This window comes from Pongo abelii, chromosome 8, assembly GCF_028885655.2.
Source record: "Pongo abelii isolate AG06213 chromosome 8, NHGRI_mPonAbe1-v2.0_pri, whole genome shotgun sequence".
NCBI lineage: Eukaryota > Metazoa > Chordata > Mammalia > Primates > Hominidae > Pongo > Pongo abelii.
In genome coordinates, this window is record NC_071993.2 from 90,441,669 (window position 1) to 90,465,559 (window position 23,891).

Sequence of the window (23,891 nt, forward strand, 5' to 3'; positions counted from 1 at the left end):
GTCCTTCTTCACGTGGCAGCAGCAAGGAGAAGTGCCAAGCAAAAGGGGGAAAAGCCCTTTATAAAACCATCAGATTTCGTGAGAAGTCACTCATTGTCCCAAGAACAGCATGAGGGTAACTGCCCCCATGTTTAAGTTACCTCCCACCAGGTCCCTCCAACAACACATGGGGATTATGAGAACTGCAATTCAAGATGAAATTTGGGTGGAGACAAAGCCAAACCATATCAAGCCTCTTGGGAGGCTGAGGCAGAAAGATTGCATGAGCCCATGTGTTGGCAAAGTCAAACCATATCAAGCCCCTTGGGAGGCTGAGGCAGAAAGATTGCGTGAGCTGCTGTGAGCTATAATCATGCCACTGCACATCAGCCTGGGTGACAACACAAGATCCTGTCTTTAAAACATATATACATATATATATGAATGATTATTTAAATATTTATGTCACATATATAATAATTATTAAAATATATAATTCATAAACTCATTTACTATATTATTTTAGTTTTTAAAACATAACTAATAAGAGTGAGTTTTATACATTAGAATACTTTGATCATATCTATTATATTTTAGTGGAATCAAGTATTAAAAGATACTTAATAAATGCTAATTAATAATTTTAAGTGATCAAGTTTATAACTTTTTTTTAGAGTACTTGAAATTCTGGGTTTCAAAATGACAATTTTTTTCAAGATTAAAGCCACAGCTATATTTATAATTTCTTAAAACAATGAATTTGATTTGATTCATGCTGTAAATTTCGCAGAAATAATGTTAGGAATTAGAGCTGTTTCCCAAAGCTAATTACCTTTACCTATTATATAGCTTAATTATACAACTATTTTAAAAAGACTTTGGAAAGAAGTAAAGAAAGGAAAAGAGGGATGAAGGGAAAGCAAAAAGAAGAGAAGAAGGGAAGGAAGATAGTAGGAAAGGACAGAGAGAGAGAAAAACTTTAAAATATTTTGAAAGGAAAGTCTACATCATTTTAGTTATTTAGTATAGTTATCATAATATGTGATATAAAATGTGGTGCTTTGATAACAAGGGTGATAAAAGAATCAAATTGTTTCTTGCAGGCTAACTGAGTCCTATCACGGCCACACCTTCCTTTCATGATGGTGTGGTAATCTATAGAATAATTGCAATCTTAGAATAAAAAGTTTGTTGATATAGTCACTATGTAACATGTATGTTCATATTTGTATACATACAATCTTATCTGTAAAAATATCTAGGAAGTTCTAAGATTTTCTGGTTAGCAAACTATTTTAGTCATATGTTCATATTTATATACATACAATCTTATCTGTAAAAATCATCCAGGAAGTTCTAAGATGTTCTGGATAGCAAACTATTTTAGGCATCTGAGAGATAACATTCCATAATACCAGCATGTTTTCTTTTTCATTTTATCAATTACAGGCATAATTCCATATGCATCACAAATATGTTGGCTTTATTAAAAAGATTCTAAGTATAATTAACTTATTTTATGTTTTCGAGAGCCAATCTGTGATTGTCATAAGTAATTTTAGTCACTGTCCTACAAACTGAATGGGTCCTCATGCTAGCAAAAACTCTAAAAATTTGTTCTTGAAACAGTTGGTGCTATAATTATGCTCTTTCATCATTGACCTCCTGTTCTGGAGGTGACTTGAATTATGTGCTGCATAACCTCTTAGAAAGTGTTCAAAGGCAAGATTTACTAGGGTATCAAATTCTATAGTATCTTTGCCAAGTAATTTTGCTCAGTTGTATTGCCACCTTATTTTCCTGGTAAAGGACCATTGCCTTTAAGATAGTACTGAAAAATGTTAAGTTGATTTGATATTAAAAGACTTCTGTTTTAGTGTGAGCCAAGTTTGTTCAAGTAATAACTTTGCCATTTTCCAGCTAAGGAAATTTCAGAAGATAATTCTTAAAAGCCTAGATTTTATTATTTTAAAAATATAGGTAGTAGGGCTGGGCACAGTGGCTTACGCCTGTAATCCCAGCCCTTTGGAAAGCCAAGGCGAGCAGATCATGAGGTCAGGAGTTCAAGACCTGGCTGGCCAACATAGTGAAACCCTAGCTCTACTAAAAATAGAAAAAACTCACCGGGCATGGTGGCGGGCTCGTGTAGTCCCAGCTGCCTGAGAGGCTGAGGCAGGAGAATCACTTGAACCTGGGAGGCGGAGGTTGCAGTGAGTGGAGATTATGCAACTGCACTCCAGCCCGGGCGAGAGTACAAGACTCTGTCTCAAAAAAAAAAAAATGTGGGTACTATTAATACCAACTTCTGAACTTATCGTAAGTATGAAAATGCATGTAATACATACAGTCTGATACATAGTAAAATACTCAAACTGATAGCTAACAACTCTTGTTATTATCATTATTATTCAAATGCAAGCAAAGTTGCTGACATTGCATGACACTGTGCCCCAAGTCCTATGATGTGTTCTGCTAAACCCCCACTCTTTCACAAGCAAATCATATACAAGGTTAGCCATTGTTTATGATTATAATAAGTCTGATTCTGTCCGTATAGGCAAAAGTTTTTCTAAAAAAATGTGCCCTTGTTTCTATACATCTTCAGTGGGTGAACTGACCATCCACCACTAGGTGAAATCAGTGGTTTATATAAAAATATTATCCCAGAACTGACAGTTCCCTAACATGCTTTCAAGGTTTATTCAATGTTCTCTATTTCCCAAACCTTGAAATATATGAATACTTTAGGTATCAGTTGAAGTGTCTGGGCAACCTCGATGTGTGGTTATCCATTCACTTATTTATTCAGTCAGTCAAATACTCCTTGAGTACATATATGGGTCAGGTAACATTCAAGGTACTCAGCTACAGTCCCTACCCTAATAAAGCTTGTATTCTTATGTGGGAGACAAACAGTAAACAAGTAAATACATAAAATATATGCTATAATTTCAGACAGAGTTGCTGAAGAAAGATAATTTAAAGGGAGTAGTAGAGAACACCTGGAGAAGAGGAGGGTAAATTTATTAGCCAAAAATCTGAGAGATGAGTGTATTGTATTGCTACCTTATTTTCCTGGTAAAGGACTATTGCCTTGGCAAAGCCAAGGAGGCAGGAATAAGGAAAATGTGTGAAAGAGGAATGAACAAGGTGAAATCAGATGAGTAGGCAAAAAAAGAGATGTTGTTAGGATCAGATTGCCCATACTAACAACTTTGTATTTATTTTTTGTGTGTGTAATGCAAAATCATTGGAGGGGTTTAAGCAGGAGTCATGAGATAATTTTAATACAATGGAAGCAGAAAGTCAGTTAAGAGTCTACTACAGAAAACACAGAAGATATGAGAAGACATTAGGTCCTATACTCATTGAGGTATTGGCAGGATGTGATGATGATTTGGCTATGGGGCTTAAGAGAAAGGATCAATGATTACCCCTAGGCTTTCAGATAGAACACCTTAGTAAAAGGTAGAGCCATTATCTATAGTAGAAGAGTTATAAATTTGGGAGATGAAATCATTATTCTGGTTTTGAATATGTTTATTTGAAAATAGCATATCTGTGGACAATTGTATGTACTAGTTTGGACTTAAAAGGTTCAGAGTTTAGCCAGATATTAAAATTTGGTATTTATGAGCAAATAGAAGATATTTGAAGCTATCGGACTGGGAGAGGTTCCAGGGGCCGAGAGTAGAAGTAGAAAATATTAGAAGTTCTTGAAACAGAGCCTTGGAAGACTCCAACATTTAGTAGCCAGAAAGAGTGGGAACAAGCAAAGAGTCTCAGACAGAGCACAAGATGGGAAGGAGAAAAGGCAGAATAGTGGAAAAAGGTTAAATAAAGAATGTATTCAAGGAGACAGTGATCAGTGGTGATGTGTAGTATATGAAAGGACTGAACTAACAGAAAACAGGGAATTATACAAATCCTGAAGACTCATATTTATCTCATAGCCCAACTGTAATTCAGGAACCAACATGAGCAACAGATTATTTTCAAGGACAGTCTTGAAGAAAATAGAAATATAAAAAGCAATGTTCTCAGAACTGTTTTTACACCAAAGTGTCAAGTGCAGCCAAATCCATACCCTGTGGGGGTAATGTTCTTACTTCTTCTGCATCAGAATAATGCCAAATAGAAGTGTTTCTTTCTCTGAAGAAGTTAATGTTGTAATTTAGTGTTTAGGTTTGAAGTCAAACTTTACCACATACTAGTTCTCTGTTCAAGATATTTATTTGACTTCTAGGTCTTAAGAAATTTACAAGGCCTAAGCACTGTAAATGTTACAGTGCTCACCTCAATGTCACCCTATATAGTTCCAAAGGAAACCAATCTGAAACCTAATATAAGTGAGGACAGCCAGCAAAATTTTGACTGTTCCTTTATAATCACTTTGATTCTTTTAAAACCTTATCAAATTTTAATTCAAATTTTAATTGTTTTCTTTAAAAGTGACTGGTATTCTAACTTATCTTGGCCTATCTCTGGAATATTTCAGCACTCTTTAACTTATTGTAAGCCACAAGTTCCTTAGTTCTAAAATGGGTAACAGAGTACACGTACATCATCTTTAATGTGGTTCCTGCAAGTGGTAAGCATCTAGCAATTGTTAGCATCATTAACTTACCATTATTACTATCATCTTCATTATTAATGTCATCTTAAAAGATTGAGCATTAATTTAATGATGTATAGAAATACCTAGCATGGTAATCAACACAGTGTAGATGGAAAATAATTTTTTTTTTTTTAGCTTTCATGCGCATTCCTGTACTTTACTACAGTCCTCTCAAATTAGCCAAGCATGGTGGCACACACCTGTATTCCCAGCTACTTGGGAGGCTAAAGTGGGATAGGAACACTTGAAACCAGAAGTTTTGAGGTTATAGGGAACTATGGTGATGCCACTGCACTCCAGCCTGGGCAACAAAGTAAGACCCTGTCTCTGAATTTAAAAAAGGAGATATTGAGTGTTTTGGGAGGAAGATGTAATTCACATAATTAAAGGAAAGTGGTAGAGAAGATGCCCAAAGCAGGCATTAAGTTTTCTCTCATATAAATCATTTTAAAATAACCTGTAGTAGAGATACTTCATTGATTCAGATTGAGTTATCATGAAGAAATAATGATCTGGCTACATTTCAACCCTGAAAGAATGAAAATATGAAAATATGATTTTCACTTCTAAAAGACCATGTATTTTAAAGATCCATTTAATATTATCATTACACTTTATTTTAACTTGGTAACAGCAAATTAATAATTAATAATTTTATTTTAGGGATTACCTGCAAGTCGTGTGAGGTATAGAGTAGATGATGTCCAGTTTCCTTACCCTGCCAGTATTTTTGATGTGGAAGAAGATTCTGGAAGAGTAATAACACGAGTTAATCTTAATGAAGAACCTACAACAATTTTTAAGGTCAGTGTCTCTTTTCATTATGTAGTCTATTTGATGTTTAATTTTTGATAGAGAATTTGTTTTAACAGATGACAGCACATTTTTTTCTTTCAATTTTTCTCCTTTTTAATTTTTTTGAATTACAATTTTTTTTTCTTTTAGAAACTTACATAATAGTAAAAAGAAAACCATTTGGTATCTCACATCTTGGAAAGAGCTAGAATTTGCGTTTTGATCTCTATCCTCATGACAACATTTCATACAAACACAAATATATAAATATATGTTTTCAAATCACATAGTCTTATACATACTGGTTTTTAAATTCAATGTGATGTTGTCTATGCCAATAAATGACATTAATGCTATTATTTTAGTGGTTTTGTAGTATTTTACTATATGAGTATAACATTATGTTTTTCTTTTTAATATAATACTGAGTTGCTTTATAGACTTTCCATTTTTTGTTACAATAAATGCTATCATGCAACTACTTGTATGAATATCATTTTTCCCTTACTTTTTTAAGATAAGTACTCTTGATATATTATAATCCTAGAAAATTTGAAAAAAATACCCCTTTCTGTGCATTCTTCATCTTTCCTGAGAGTATCCATTTTCCTAATACCACTCAGCACTGATTGTTGTTATATTAATCTTTGCATATATCTAGGAAAATACCTATATCTATTTGATTTTTTGTCAAATTTTACTTTTCTTCAAATACTAATGAAACAGAACATATTCCCTCTTTTGTTTTTTACATATTTAAAAATATATTTGACAAAATAATGCCTGTCTGTACCTGTCAAGGTATTAAAACAATAATTTGCATTACCATAAGTAGACAATTTTATTTAGTGTTTGAACATTTCCATTTTTAATTGTTACTTAGAATAATTTTTGTCACTGTGAATAAAGTCTTTGACTCTACAGCAGGGAAATAGCTTTATCAGTTTACCACATAAGGATCAGTGAGCACTATATCTCTCATGATTTTACCGCTGTTTGGAACAGCTGATCAGTTTGTAAATTAGCATTAACCCAAAGGTCAATTGTGGCTCTCAGGATGATCCTTGGTTACAGTCTTCTGTGATCTAGGTTGAATTAGTTTACATTATTAACCTGCAGGTTCCAAAAGAATTTATATTCCAAAGAAGCACATAGTTCTGACAGTATTTAACATGTCTTAAAGTAAACATAGAATTACTTTGATGTAATATAGGTTATTAAAGAAAATAATCAATTATAAATCCTATTGCAGTAATAAATAATGTCAGACATCACATCTCAACACTGAAGCTTTTTCTTAGTTTTCATCATTTGAACAATTTCTGCTATACCAAATGAACTTGGCCTTATAATTTGTTTTTAAGAGATAGTATACCAAAGAATGTTAAACTATAAAGATTTCCAATTTTATCCTCTAAAGTATTTCTGCCCTATAATCTCAAAAACAACTAATTCAGTAGGAAAATTAATTTATTTTTTGAGCAAGCTAATTAGATTTTTATGTGTCTGAATTTAACACTTTTTAAATAAGTGTATTGGTGCTATAAAATCATGTGTATTTACTGTGGGCCCCAGTGGAATTATAGAAATGAGTTTTTAATTGGAGAGATATAGTATAATATATTTGTTTTACTGGTAGTTGTTTTTTAATCATAGAGTTAGTTACTTCTTTGAGTATTCTCATCTGGCAAGTGAAAATAACAACATTTATCTGGCTGGATTATTGTAAAGATTAAGTGAGAACGTAGTATATTCTAGCATAGTGTCTGCCACCTGGTAGGCAGTGAGGAAATGATCATTGCTCCCCCTTCTGGAACCAGGGAATCCAATAAGTAAAAACATACATATAAAAATTATGCTGTTACGTTGTTCTTACTTATAATCTTTAACATGAATTTTTATTGCTTTTTAAGTTGGTGGTGGTTGCTTTTGATGATGGAGAGCCTGTGATGTCCAGCAGTGCCACAGTGAAGATTCTTGTCTTACATCCTGGTGAGATCCCACGCTTCACACAGGAGGAATATAGGTATTGATTTCTGTCTGATTTTGAAATACATGAAATGTTTAGGCAATTTTTGAAAGGAGTCTCTCAAAATTGATGTAATATGAATTTATGAGTAGACTTCCAATTTTGGTTTAGGCATTTCTAAACTAACATAAAATATATTTTAAATTTTTAAATAGTTAATATGACAATTTAGTATAAAATATGTTTTAGTAATGGTTTAATGAATAATCACTTTTTTAAAAATTAATGCAAACTTATTAAAATACAACATTATATTTTGGGGTTTCAATTCTAATTAATGATCTGAATGGTGAGAAATAGATCTTTAGTTTCTCATTATTGCCAGGTAGAACATTTCATTCAATTTCCAATCTTGGCATGCAATCTGCAATCATATTTTCCATCTAATCAGTGTGTATGTGTGTACGTTTGTGTGTGTAAATATATAGTGTGTGTGTATATATAGTGTGTATATATATAGTGTGTATACATATATAAATGTGTGTGTATTTATATATACTGTGTGTATACATAAATTTATATGTATGTACTGTGTGTGTGTATATATATATATACACACACACTATATATACACATATATAATACATATACATTTATATATATATACTATATGCATATACACCAATATTATATATTATAGTTTATGGTTAGTATATATACTGTTTTAGTCAACTGAGGCAGCCATAACAAAATACCGTAAATTGGGTGGCTTAAACGACAGAAAATTCTGTTCTTTGTTTTTTTTTTTTGTTTTTTATTTTGAGATGGAGTCTTGCTCTGTTGCCCAGGCTGGAGTGCAGTGATGTAATCTCGGCTCACTGCAAGCTCCACCTCCTGGGTTTGCACCATTCTCCTGCCTCAGCCTCCCTAGTAGCTAGGACTACAGGTGCCCACCACCACGCCTGGCTAATTTTTTGTATTTTTAGTAGAGGTGGGGTTTCACCACATTAGCCAGGATGGTCTCAATCTCCTGACCTGATCCGCCTGCCTCAGCCTCCTGAAGTGCTGGGATTACAGGCGTGATCACGGCACTGTGCCCAGCCACAACAGAAAGTTATTTTCTTATTGTTCCGGTAGCTGACAATCCAAGTTTAAGACCAGGGTGTCTGCATGGTCAGGTTCAGGGTCTCTTCTGGTCTTATAGGCAGCTGCCTTTTTGCCATGTCCTTATCTGGAGAGAGTGAGAGAAAGCAAGCTCTCTGGTATCTCTTGAAACAAATAACAATATGAAAAATATAATACACTGTGAGAACACAATGGTGGAAATAAGATCACAGTATTGAGGAAGCAGGCTAAGGGACACTTAACTATGTTTGAACATGATTAACATAGTTTTAAGTTGTATACTGAAGGAAATGTAGAGTTTAGTCAATCCAAAAAGATATAGACAGATATTCCACACCAAATAATCAGCCTATGCAGAAATATAAATAAGGGGTGTGGGAGTCTACATTAAATTCCAGAATATTTTAGTAGTTTAGTCTATCCAAAGAAAAATTGAAAGTTGGATGATGATAATAATTGGGGATAATGAAAAATTAATATTTCAGATAATGGAGAACTTGATCATGTTCTAGGATGATTTTAGTGTTTTATACTTTCTTAGAATGAATTAATAATTTTAGGCTAGAGCAGGAGCTAAGGTACTGAGGAATATGGTAGGTGAGGGACACATCTGCAAGCACTTAACACACTGAACCAAGCAGTTTTATCCTTTCATACAAAGCTGCCTTTAGAAGAATCTACACAAAATTAAATTATGTAATATAATTACCAGAAAATCTTCCATAACATGTATGTAAATCATAGAGATGTAAACCATATGTAAAACAAATAAGAATTCTTGTTTAATCTGTTTTAAAAGGTTATTCTCACCCACATGTACACTATTATCTACTATTTTCCTTTTTTTCTGACACAGTTAATAACCTGTGCTTCCAATCCTTTGGATTGGATTCCAATTCTTTGCTATGGAAAACAGTAGTCCCCTCCTTATCCACAGTATCATTTTTCACAGTTTGTTGCCCGAGGTCAACCGTGGTCAGAAAATATTAAGTGGAAAATTCCAGAAATAAACAATTCATAAGTTTTAAATTGTATGCCATTCTGAGTATCATGATGAAATCTTGTGCTGTCCTGTGCCACTCTGCCCTGGAGGTGAACATTCCTTTGTCCATTGTATCCAGGCCGCCCATCAGTCACTTAGTAACTGTCTGTGTTATCAGAAAAAAAAGAAGAAAAAAAAATAGTAAATATAGGCTTTGGTGTCATCTGAAGTTCCAGGCCTCTAGTGGGGTTCTTGGAGTATATCCCCCATAAATAAAGGGGGACTCATGTGCACAGTTTTCTGTTTTGGAAGAACTTCTCTGAACATGTTAATTTTGGAGTTCTCAAGAACAGGACGGATATAAACTCACTTTGTTTCTCACTAAATTATCTAGATCAGGTGTTCTCAAAAAATATGCTTACTCTTCTAAGTGGATCCAAAAAAACGCTCCCAGTTTTAACTTAAAATTCCCATCTGTGTTCTTCAAAACCCCTTGCGGCAAGTCTAATTATCTTTGGAAACTCCAAGAGAAGAAAGTGATATATTGCTTAAACTTCCTCTTTAAATAAACTTAAGTGGTGTACTGTTTCTCTAGGTTTTCATTTAGAGCTCATTTCCTTGTTAATAGAAATATGCCTCTAGACTTCTCTTTTAGCTAAAATATTGTGGCACTGAGGCCAAGGTCATAAATTGAAACAGGGCATTGCTCATTTAACTTTATTTATTAAGTATCTTTGCTTAATGCCATGTTTTAAAAATGCGAATGTGTTGTTCAACGTATAATTTACCATTTCATACCGTCTCTGCATAGAACTATTAATTACAAATAGATTCTCTTAATAAAGTTGTTGTTAACTTAGAGAACAAAAATTATCCAATTATATGGTAATAAAATTAACAACAGTCACGTGGGTACATGTGGGAGAATTTTGATCTTCCAGAATTCTAACAATTAGAAAATTGCCCTTGATTATCCCAGTTCTTTGCTATTCTGAGTTATAAAGAGAATTTGGTAATCTTATTGCATCCTACTGTATATTAATAATATGCACAACTGTACACACATAACTCCCAGAGATGCTAAGAATCAGTATCTTGATCATAATGCATTTAGTAGTACTTGAGTACTTAAAAGGATTAATTTTTTATCAAATAACCAGAAAATTTGAAAAATAAGTATTATACCAAATATGAACAAGGACACTACTTTTTGGATAAATGCAAATAATTGAATATAAATGTTTATATAGGTCTAAATTTGAACCAAAATTTTAACTGAACTGTAAAGAAACTTAAGGCTAATGATTATCATCTTCAATTATCTCTTCATTCTTTTTGAAGATCATTGAGGAAATACATAGCAGTATCTAGATGCCTCCTAAATCCTTTTTCTCATGGGCATATAGCTGGATTACATTTCCTCTCCTTATTAACTAGCGGTGAATTCTGAATTCTGCCATTTGACTGATTTCTGGCCAAAAAAATATGGAACTAAGTGGTCTGCATCATTTCCTGAGCAGGCTTAGTCCTTTTAGCTACAGTTGTTTCAACTAATATAAGTTGTTCAACATTTTATTAGTTTCCAACAACCCATCGCATAATTAATTAATCATATTTAAAAGTCATTCATATTGCAAAATATGAATATATGAAAATATGAAAATATTCATGGTAGAATATTTTTATTTCTGTATGGTATTTTAATATGTTCAATTGCTAGCTTTGGCAATATGCCTGTGCCATTTCAGATTGCTTTGGAGGCCAACACACTTTCCTTTCTTAATGAAAAAAAGTGAAGCACAGAATGGTTTCTGCCAACCTCATATGCCTCATTCCTTCTCTAATTTTTTCAAATTCATTTTACTGCCTCAACTGAATGCACATAATTCCCAGAGATGCTAAATGACATTATTAATTTTTGATTTTTAGGATGGCCCTTCGTGTTGGGATTGCTCCTAGTGAAAAAACTTCTACTTCTTTTGATCAAATTTGGGGGAAATATAAAAATTATAGCTTAAGATTTATCTTCTTTGTAGGGTGTAGGGGAAGGTAATGTGTTACAAATGGAAAGCAGTAATCTAGCACTGTAAGCTGAGGTACACATGGTTTTTACATCTCAGGAATGTCTTCATTCCAATACTTGTGTTTGAATTCCATAGGAAAAATTAGTATTTAACAAATGATTAGGTATAAAAGAGAGATTTTAAAGATAAAATATTTATTTATCACAGAATATTTAACTGAATTATTGACCCATACCTCCCCCTTCTGTCACTGACTCCGTTGACTTATTTCTATTAGATAGTCATTAAATCATTAAATCTCGGGGTAATCAGATTGAGTTAGGGTAGTTTAGGTCACTGTAATAGGAAACCACCAAATGTCAATGGTTTAAAGTTCAGGGACCTGGGAAAACTCAGGGGTCACCATCTTCAACACTCTATTTCAAAATAACTCATTATTACCATTTTAGTCAGTGGAAAGGGGAACCAAGACAGAAGTCCGCATCTAGAGATTTCCTTAACCAAGTGAGGTGAGAATTGCACATTTTAGTTCAGCTCACATTTCGTTGTGAGAATCCAGGTACGGGTCTACATTTAGCTCTAACTAGGGGAGAGGAATGCTGATCCTTGCTAGGCAACTGTGTCCTAGTTCAACCTCAATTGTTGAGGAAAAAGGGGAAATGGTGTAGGTGAAGACCTAGCACATTAAACATGTGATTGTAAACAATTTACAGATTCATAGATTTTAATTGCCACAGTGATTTTAAAATGACTGATTAGTTAGAATGCACGATGGGGTACATGAGCTAATGATAGAATAGAAACATTTTTACATTTAAATATGTGTTGGTGAAGTAAATTGTTCTTAAAATAACAAGAGAATGAATATTTATTTTTTTAATTCAAAGCAAATCTCAGATTAACATTTCTGGTTGTTTTAAAAATCTGTATTTTTAGTGATTTCAATTTAATGAGTATTAACATTACATATTCCAAGCCAAACCTTTCTGGACTTCAAGCTAAAGATTGGATATTTGATACAATGAATGACTTTCTCCAGTTTTCTGAGAAGTTTCAGTGTCTTGGTCACAAAAGTAAAATATAAAGAAAATAGAAATGAAAGCATAATGGCAAAGTGTAAATTTGAGTTATGAGCTGAAAACTAGCATCGTGAAGACCTTGATCAAAAATGTTTCAGAGGTTGCATTTACTATTTGGCATACGTTTTTCAATATACCAGTTCTAGCTAGACAGAGAAACAAAATCCATTGTTCTTTTTTTAGAATTGAAAGCACTTCTATGTTGTTCTATTGGTAATTGCTTAGTTGCTGGAATATAACAAGAGACCTATCATTATCTTCTTCCAACATTGTAAAAGAACAAAATAATAGACACAAGTAATAAACACCACAGTAAGTACTTTAATATTTACTAAAGGAAAAACCTACTGGTTTGCCTGCGAAGTTTTGATGACAGATAATTAGTAGGTTTTCTAACTTATATAAAAATAACAACATAATAAAAAGCCAACCCCTCCTTCCACATAGTTAATCATGCTATGCCTCTGTTTCATTTGCATATTTAAAAACTTCTTTACAGCCGGGCACGGTGGCTCACACCTGTAATCCCAGCACTTTGGGAGGCCTAGATGGGCGGATCACAAGGTCAGGAGATTGAGACCATCCTGGCTAACATGGTGAAACCCCTTCTGTACTAAAAATACAAAAAAAATTAGCCAGGTGTGGTGGCAGGTGCCTGTAGTCCCAGCTACTCATGAGGCTGAGGCAGAAGAATGGCGTGAACCCGAGAGGCTAAGCTTGCAGTGAGCCGAGATTGTGCCACTGCACTCCAGCCTGGATGACAGAGCAAGACTCCATCTCAAAAACAAAAAACAAAACCAAAAAAAACAAAACAACAAAACAAAACAAAAAAATACTTATTTACTTTCTGCTAATGCTCCTTTAATGAAGTTTGAAAAGTATTCAAGAATTTTACAAAGACAACCCTATACTCAATAAAATAAATTAGGTTGTCATTATTTAAAAACACAATTCTCAAGGAAAATGATGTTTTTCTGGTTTATGATTTATAATATTAAGATATTTTATATGTATTGGGAAAAGATTTGATTTTGTTTTTTTCACATCCTGTGAACTGATGTTATTTCCTGATGGCTGGCTTTCAATAATCATTAAGGGTAGGAGTAATCACATAATGGGAAGAAAATTGCCCCATAGAGATACATGTTTACTTTTATAATGGCCAGAGTTATAGTAGGTAAGAATTACTATACACTTGATTCTCTTTGCTTTGAAGGGCTGTTATAGTAATTGAAACAGACTCATTTTGTTAATTTTTTGACCTTTTCACATCAATCTTTTATGGAGTCACTTAGGTGAAATGGAGGATCAAGACATTGTGTGCTTCATTTGTCATTAATGAACAATTGTTCTATCCAGAAAACAATGAGTTCTTCTTAAAACTTTTGAAATATATATCTCTTCATATTGTATATTATTCCTTTTGATGACAAAAGCAACCTATCCGGAGCATTTGCTGCAAAGACACTGGCTTCAACCAGGGAGGCACAGCTGGGGCTATGCACTCTGCAGAGTCAGTGAGAACTAAGAACAGGCAAGGGCCCCACCTACTTCTGAGTTGAAGGGGCTGGAGCCCAGAGCTCCCAGATGCAGGTGCAACCACCCAGCTGAGACTGTGGACCCGGGCCCCCCTCCTGCTGCATGCTCAAAGTGTGTTCTCCCAATGCCTGGCCTCTCCCTGCTTCCGGGGCCTGCTCCATTTTCAGAGCAAAGCTGTCATCAAGCCCCGAGCATTGTCACCACCTGGCTCTGTGTGCCCACACTCAGTGTGGCGCTGACATACCAGCCCCTTGCCACCTCAGCCCCCTCTGGACTTTTGGCACCAATGAGCATGGGAGAGAAGCCAAGGTGGGGCTGAGGGTGGCCTGGAGCGGGCCTGCAGGCACCTCTTGGGCACAAACAGCCTGGGTGCCATGAATGGCAGCAGAAGGCAGACAGGCTCCTGGGTGGAAGGGATGGGTCTGGTGAAACCCCACCTTCTAGCCAAGGATTGCCTGAAGCCTGGTGCCCAGCCTGCCAGTTCTCTGGACTGGGGTGAGAACTTATGGTGCTTTTTCCAGGCTGCCTATGGCTGCCCATGGACCAATCAGCAATCACTTTCTCCCTTCTGAAGCCCATAAAAACCCCAGTCTCAACCAGACTCAGGCAGACATCGGGACAACCTGCTTGAGGATAGGAGCTACCCACTCTGGGTCTCCTCTCCACTGAGGCCTGCAGACATCAGGACAGCCTGCCTGCGTATAGGAGCTACCCATTTCAGGTCTCCTGAGAGATGTACTGTTGCTCAATGAAGCACCTCTTTGCCTTGCTCACCCTTCAGATGGCCACATACCTAATTCTTCCTAGATATGGGACAAGAACTTGGGACCTGCTGAATGGCAGGACTGAAAGAGCAGTAACACCAGCAGGGCTGAAACATGCCTCCCCGCTTGCCACATTGTGGGCGATGAGAAGGGCAGAAGAGAAGCGAAGTGGCCCTTCAGGGATCCCAGACCTAGGAGCTCCCTGAGCCAGGGCTCTTTGGGTCTCTGGTTTCTGTTGTCTCCAGTCTACTGGGTGCCACCACATTCCCCTCACCCAGACATGGGTGCCCTCAGTGGAAGCTGCTTGCGGTGCACCAGATCCAGTCACAGGCTTGTATGGAGCTGGCATCTGTGCTGGCACCTGGAGCCACGCTTCCCACCACAGTAGCCAGTGTGCCTGGCTGTGCACAGTGGTGGACCCTGCACTCACTCTCATCCCCACCTTGCTGCTCTGCACCTGGCTCGCCCTTGGCAGGCATGGGATCTGGGCTGGTAGAAGAAGCCAAGTGAAGCCTGCCAGGCTGAGTGGGTGAAACAAGCCCAGTAAGCCTGAACAAAATTCGTGCAAAGGTGCCACCAGCCACAGAGGCTTCCTACTGGAAAAGCAACATCCCAAGGATCCTGTGACATTTTCTACAACTGTAAACAAACATTTGTATATTTTAGAAGCATACACACAACCAAAAATCTCAAATTGTAACAAATCTTCCACATGCATTGTTTGTCTTTTATTTGGTTCCTTCAGTTTCCGTTTTTGACAAAGATATAACAATGATATTAGTGTCTTAGAATTTGCATGACCCATGTGATCATTCTTCCTTCTTGCTCTACTATCTTTCCTTGAACAAAGAGCTAAACAAAGAGTTCTTAAAAAGCTAATGGCATTTCTTCATTTTTTATTGTTGAAACTTCCTCCGCCTCTCTTTCTCAAAATTATCTCCAACTAGCTTCATTTTTTTGGGGGGATGGGAGGGAAATGAATTAAGTCCAGGTAATATCCCTATTACACATAAATATTCCAATTATGAACTTTGATTTTTTAAGCATTCAAGTGATTAGGTAGTTTCTTCATATCTATTTACAATTGCATATCTTTGTTTAAATCATTTTCTACAATTTGTTTTTCATTAGAAATTGAGAAAAATGTGTTAATCTTATTCATAAAAATTATTTTCTCAAATTCACATTGTGCAATGAATGAAATAGATTATAGAGATCATTTAGTTGGCCTAATAATCATTTCAATACTTGACTCCTTAAGCAGCCGTTAGGAACTATGTCCCTCATACAAACATAAACAGATTTCAGACCACAGTAACTGGGACCTTGACCAACTGTGCTTCCTGTAGTTGAAGATCTGAGAGGCATACTGTCATTGTCACTGCATGTTCATATTTGCTAAGAGATTTTCAGTCAATTATCTCTTTAGATATTTTAGAAATTAGTTACAATGTCAGAGTCAGTAAATTCCTTTTATATATCTTTCATTTAAACCCTACAGAAATAGCAAAATCCTAATAGTAGTTCAAACACATACTACTTGAGATTACATTGACTCCCATAGGTGAAGCAAGTTAGCCTTCTGAAGAATGAGAATGACATTTGACCTTCATTTCAGGATGATGGACTAAGACTTATACACACTGAAATTCACTTGTCATCAGTTTTAAAAGTAAATATCGTGAAAAGGTCAACACGTCTGGAATAGATCATAGAGTCTAAATGTGAATATTGATTTTGAGTGGGAAATACATTATATTACACAATTTATCAAAAAATTCGCCAAATAAAATTAATTGCAAAATTGTCAAAGATATATGCCACCTATATAGGTAGGCCTTTTTATTTATTTAAAAATGGAAATGTATCAACTTGAATATTAACCATTGCATGATTTAGTGTCACATTCATGTTAATTTTTAAGATTTGTATATTTTCAAGTGTAATTTCCATAACAACCTAAATTCAAAATTTACACTGGTATATATATAATAAAAATAAGGGCAAATATCCCTAAGTTATATTTGTTAACCTCTTAAGTTGATATATTGCTAAACTCAGAGAAAATACTGTAAGTCCTTTTCAATTTCTATTATTATTAAAATTTAATGTATCAAATTCAAAATCAGAATATTATACATGTGAACATTCTGAAATTTTGAAAAATTTTAACTCCTTCTTCAAAAGATAATCTTACCACTTTCCCTGTTAAAATAAAAAATTGGTAGTTGGTTGATTCATATGAATTGATTTTGTAATCAATGATAGGTTGAAAGTTGTATACAATTTATACTTAAAATAAGTTTCTCAAGAAGCTTTATATTAAAGAATAAAATTAGAGTATATTTAACAAAGGATTAGCATTTTACCTTTTGATATACAAAACAGAAAAAGTCTAATTTATAATGAAGACATTCATTTTTGTAAACTATGAAAATGCAAGTAATATTATCACAATGGCTAAAGAAATAGCAAGTGAGCAGTTCTAGTCAACATTTCATTATTAAAGAGAATTAAAATTACCTTATGTTGAGGAACATAGCCATCATTTTTTTTTCTTTTTAGAGACAAGATCTCATTCTGTCTTCCAGGCTGAAGTGCAATGGCTCCGTCATAGCTCACTGCAAGCAATCTTCCATCTCAGCCCTCAGCCTCCTAAGTAGCTGCGACTTTAGGTGCATGCCCCCATGCCCAGCTAATTTTTTTAAAATTATTTTGTAGTGACAGAGTCTTGCTATATTGCCCAGGCTATCATTCTTATAAAACCTTCCAAGTTTGGACTTACGGATCTTGAGAAAAGATTTTAATAAGATGAACAATTGTTTGGAAAGAATGATTTGTCTTGATTGCAAATAAGTTAATGAAAGCTATCTGAAGACTATTAAAATAATATAAAACAAACGCATATGCAGAGAGCATAACTCGATTGCTAAAATTGTTTTCTATTTTAATTTAGATTTGTTGTCCAATGTAAGAGCTGGCATTACCTGAAGATAGCCTTTCCTGTCTTTTTATGGCACTATTAAAACCTTGCCTCAAACATAATAGGTTTTGCCCATTTAACTATTGACAAAATGATTCTGACAGTCTTTCATTACAGTTTTGATAGGTTCCCTGTGTACCTACATGGAATTTAATTTCTCTTTCACATTTCCAAGGTTATACACATTTTGGCATTTGCTCATGTAGCAGAGTGAAGCAAGTCTTCCTTCAACAAAGGACTCAAGTCCAAACAGTTCACCTTACATCCACTGTTTAGAATTTAGCACAAACTTTTCAATACAAAGAGTGATTTTATAGGTCCCATTATTTCAGTGTACTGTATCTATGGGAAATTTCGATCCAAGTAAAACATATAGTAGGATACATTAATTTTATTTTATTAGTAATCAATGCAAACATATTTAAGACGAAATAGCATACTAAATGGAGCCCTATGGTGATGAGTCTGGGGAAGTAGCGGGAGTTGGACTGTGAAGGGACTTACTGAGTCATATTAAAAACTTTGTTCATTATCACAGAGAAATTTGAAGACATTGAATGATGTTAAACAGGCAAATGACATATGCATATCTTCTTAATGGAAGTCACTTTGTGCTTCCACAATCTCCATGGAAAGTAGAATTTTATACTATTTAAATCTTGATTCAAAATCATCACATTTTTATCACTAATTTATAATGGATAAGTCATTCATTTCCCAACTCCTCCGGTGCTTAATAACTGTGCCATTTACTTAATCTTCTAAGAATGCTTTTTACTTCTGGTAAACTTTTCATACATGGTTTCATGCCATTAAGTAATGTACTTAAACCAAAATCACATGCACAAAAATAGAGTGAACAGAAAATGTATATCCAGCAATTACAAACAAGGGAAGGCAGAAATTACTATATTAATGTCAAATAATGTATAATTCAAAACAGAATTCTGATTACCTGTACACTCGGTCTCACTAAAAAACAATTGTAAATTTTCAAGCGAGAGGAATAAATTTGCTACTTTAATATATCCATATAGTTTCCAGCATAGGTAAGACCATATAATTTATTTTCCAAAGCAGGACACTTTTGAGAGTAAGAAGGGCCCTCTATAATAATTAAGGTAGGGCAGTAGACAAATAGGGATGGGTTTATCAGGATCTAACCCCATTGTAAGTCGAGGAGCATACTGAATGTATATTACTTTCATACCCATAGTAAAGTAAAAAATCGCAAGTCAAACCATCATAAATCAGGGGTCTTCTGTACTTTAGTAAGTTTAAAAAATTTCTCCAGCACACTCTTATGGATTTAAGCTTTAAGAGCCGATGACTATGAGAGATTAAAATACACTATTTTAATGAGAACAATATAATAATTTAAGCAAAGGAAAACGCAAACACCTTAGATTGCCGTTTTTGCTTTCAAATATTTGGATAAATTGTTTATACTTCAGTTTTTATATCCTCCAGATGAAGATTCTTTAAGGAACTGAATAGAAGCAAAACTCTTAATGACAGGAAGTATGCATTCTTTGGAACGTACGTAAAAAGCAGTGTCTAGTCTTTTGGCCCTTCATTAATTTTCTTATCTAAAATCCATCCTAAGAATTCTGGAAGAACTGGCATCTCTCTCCTGATTCATGTCTTTTTTAAACTGTTTTTCTTATTTAAATATGTAAAATTAGATCACTCTGATGCAATTATTCCAAGGTTATAAATAATCGGAGTTCTAGTGGGTGGTTTTTTTTTTATTCTTCCCTTCCCATTTTCATTAAATCCCCTCATAGTAAGTATAAAAACAGTACCTTAATTGGTACTGATTTGCAAATATATTGAATTCAAACATGTCAAAATAAATTAGATTTGTCTCTTAGTACAAAGAAAGCAATAGAGCCAGATTGAATCCTAGTGAAATTTTATAGCATCTATTTACAAACACTTTTATATCCTAAATTGCCTGGCTTTTAAAATAATTAGAAGCTTTATTTGACACATACAACATTTGATTTTATTGTTACTTCTTGAACTCAACAATAAAAGTAGATTTTAAATTGTAGAGTAATTGTTTCATCTATATTTATACTGTAAAAACTGGGTCTAACATTTAGACATTGCAAATTATGTTATTCTACTATAGTCATTATTCAGAAATTTAGTTAATATGCATTATTGAAAGACTTATTGTAATCTATATTTTCAAAAAACACTTAGAAATATTAAAAGGATATATATGGGCCGGGTGCGGTGGTTCACACCTGTAATCCTGCAGTTTGAGAGGCCGAGATGGGTGGATCACGAAGTCAGGAGTTCAAGACCAGCCTGGCCAATCTGGTGAAACCTCATCTCTACTGAAAATACAAAAAATTAGCCGGGCGTGGTGGTGGGCGCCTGTAATCCCAGCTACTCAGGAGGCTGAGGCAGAGAATTGCTTGAACCTGGGAGCCACAGGTTGCAGTGAGCCAAGATCGCGCCACTGCACTCCAGACTGGGCGATAGAGCGAGACTCCGTCTAAACAAAACAAAAAGGATATGTATGAATTAGTTTATATCTTCATGAGGTTATATTGTAAGTATTGTGCATGCGAATTCCAAAGCAGTTAACTTTTTCGGTTTGCATTTAATCTGCAAATATTTACTTTTAAACCATTGTGGAGTTATTTTGGAGTTATTTTGATCAGTTTTCTTCTTACAAAAGTGCAGTTATTTGTGATACATCCAATACAATGTAATATTATTCAGCAATAAAGTGAAATGAAATATCACAATGCAAAAAGACATAGAGGAAACTTAAGCACATATTGATAAGGAAAGAAGCCAGTCCAAAAAACTACATTCTGTATGATTTCATCTATGTGACATTCTAGAAAAGTTAAACATATAGAGGCAGTAAAAAGATCATTGGTTACCAGGGGTTCAGGTGAAAAGCGAGATGAGTAGATGAAAAACAGAAACATTTTAGGTCAGTGTGAAGGAAGTTCACTAATAACTGATCCTAAGGGAAAACTCTCACTGTGTGGAAGAGAGCACACACTGTCACTATGTGAACCAGCTGGGATAGGAACCCAAACGCTTCCATCCACTGCATTCTGGGCTGCAGTATTACCAGTGCCTGAACCTGGTGAGAGACATATTCACACACAAGTTATATGAAGTTGATTTATTAATAGTTATTCTAATAGATGTGAGGTGATATCTCATTGTAGGCTTAACTTTTATTTTCCTGATCATTACTGATATTGAACATTTTTTCATATATTTACTGGTCATTTGTATGTCTTCTTTTGGAACTAACTATTCTGCTCCTTGGTCCGTTTTTAAATCAGGCTATTGGTGGAAGAGATATCTGCACTCCCATGATTATTGCAGCATTATTTATAATAGTCAGGATATGGAATGAAACAAAATGTCTATCAGTGAATGAATGGATAAAGAAAATGTGATTATATATATATATATATATATATATATATACAATGAAATATTACTCAGCCTTAAAAATGAAGGGAATTCTTTTATTTGGGACAATGTGATTGAACCTAGACTTTAGTATTCTATTTTGTCTCAAATACATTCATTTGTCTCAAATCTGGAGGACATTATGTTAACTAAAATGCATCAGGCACAGAGAAAAAAACTGCATGTTCTAATAATGATCTAATAAAGCTAATATATATGGACTCTAAAACAGCTGAACTCATGAAAGTAGAGCGTAAAAAAGTGGTTACCTGGGGCTGGGTAGGAAGGGAAGGATTGGGGAGATATTGGTCAAAGGATACAAAATTTCTGTTAGACCAGAAGAATAAAGTGAACAGATTTCTTTTACAACATGGTGACCATAGTTGACAACAATGTACAATATTGTACATTGCTAAGGGAAAAGATTTTACGTGTTCTCACCACTAATAAACTTGTGAGGTAATCAAATGGTAGTTTAATTTAGCCATTCTACAGTGTATACGTATTTCAAAACATCATGTTGTACACCATAAGTATATAAAATTTCTATTTGCCAGTTAAAGAATAAATAAGAATACAAAAAATTCTGAGACCATTGAACTTTTCTGGGAGGAAGTATAAATACTAAAATGCATAGGCATTGTGCCAGTATTTTTATCTTAATTTATTTCTCAATAACATTATTATTAAAAACAAAAATATTATTAATTTTGAAAATACACAGCTGTTTTACATGTAAAATTTAGAAGGTAAGGATAATGCAAATAGTAACAATGAGGAAAAATATTTATAAAATTGAAATATTATTTAGGATTCTATTTAAGTTTTAGTTGAGGTGATTTTGGAATTTTAGTCAAAACCTGTAGATTTTGTTTAAAATGGCTAACAAAGTTAGAAGCATTGCCCTTGTGGAGTAAATAGGAACCAACCCTGCCATCATGGATATGCAAGGACATCAAACCCAATTCAGGTCAAGCCTTGTGAAAGGGCCTTTGAGGAAGCCCTTACTGAAGGCCATTATGAAAACATGAAACCACTAGCCTGTCCCATGTTCCAGGTTCATATCTGCTAAATAACCATTTCCTTTAGCATCCTCTTAGCCATCTTTGGAAAATGGCCATCTAGTTGGTATCTATCTCAAGCTACATCAGTTAGCTGTATAGTTCCATTACTGAAGCTGTCTGTTTCAAGTGTTTCTTTTATTTTAAGAGTGCAGTTTGTCAGTTGTATTGGCAGTAAATTTAGCTTTGAAAGATAGTATTCTTCAATTTCAGACACTCACAATTATTTGTTATAAATCAGGTGTGAAAAACTTAAATTGGAAGAGAGCTAGTGATGCATTATTTTCATAAATGGATGAATAGAAGATTTATGAATTTAATAGTCAGAGAAAATATTTTTTTAAAAAACCTTCTGAGAAATGTTTCATTTGGCCATAATTCATTGCTTCTGAAATTGAGCAATAGATTTTGATTATATTCACAGAAAGAAGAGTGAATGATAACTCACATTATATCAGGTTCAGAATGGTAGAACTAGAAAAGACATTAGAGATAGTTTATCTGCTTTAAAAATCGTAAACTGTGAGCCCATAGATCAAATGTATTCATTGATGCTTTAAAAAAATAAATTCCCATTGATTGTTCATAAACGTATACAAAATTTTCAATTTCCTTTATTGATTTACAAATCACACTAGACTTGAATTATTGTACAGTAGTTACATACTGTCTCATTCCTAACTTCCATTCCTCTCCCTATTAATTTATATTCGGACCATTTTATTCAATTTGGTTATGTTCCTACCTTCTCTGTCCATCTGGCTTAATGAATCCTGATTTATACCAACTCCATCATTTGTATTCAAGACATATGTGACTCCAAAGAGAGTATGCAATTTGCCTCCATCATGTAACTGGTACTTTCCACAACCTAAAACAATAATAAAATAATACTATTTTTATTAATATTGTACATTGTAATCCTGCCAAAAATAGAAAATAATTGATATTTTTAATCTAATGCTCATTATCATGGAGGTTCATTTAATTCTTTTCAGGAGAAGATTGTATTTGTATAGTATGTTTTAATTTTGATAGAAACAAGTGTACTGGAACAATTAAGACAAAAGTTAATGAGGAGAAATTTTGTCTAGAAGTAAATCTGTTTTAAACATTTACTAACAAATAGAATTTTAAATGCTTTTAGTGGTATGCATAGGATTTAAATGTCTTCTTAAATTATGCCAATTACTTTTTTTAGTATTGTTTCTATCCTAATTGTGCAGTTAAGTTTAGCAAAAATGTACACGTGCATTTTTTAATATTTGAAAGAAGACATAGCATTTTTCTTTTCTTTTCTGTTTTTTTTTTTTTTTTTTTTTTTTTTTTTGAGATTTAATCTCGCTCTGTTGTCCAGACTGTAATGCAGTGGCGCGATCTCAGCTCATTGCAACCTCTGCCTCCCAGGTTCAAGCAATTCTCATGTCTCATCCTCCCGAGTAGCTGGGACTATAGGAGCACACCACCACAGTCGGCTAATTTTTGTATTTTTAGTAGAGATTGGGTTCTACCATATT

The 23,891-nt window shown here is 34.2% G+C and overlaps 1 protein-coding gene across 19 annotated transcripts in view; it reads left to right on the plus strand.

Moving 5' to 3' along the window:
• PCDH15 (protocadherin related 15) overlaps positions 1–23,891 on the plus strand; it is a 1,013,670-nt gene that overhangs the window by 844,250 nt on the left and 145,529 nt on the right. For all 19 annotated transcript variants that reach the window (XM_054522581.2, XM_063727642.1, XM_063727641.1 and 16 more), the window contains 2 exons: positions 5,261–5,401; positions 7,306–7,418. In XM_054522581.2, the coding sequence (XP_054378556.2) occupies positions 5,261–5,401; positions 7,306–7,418 (254 nt within the window). The remainder of the gene's footprint in view (positions 1–5,260; positions 5,402–7,305; positions 7,419–23,891) is intronic.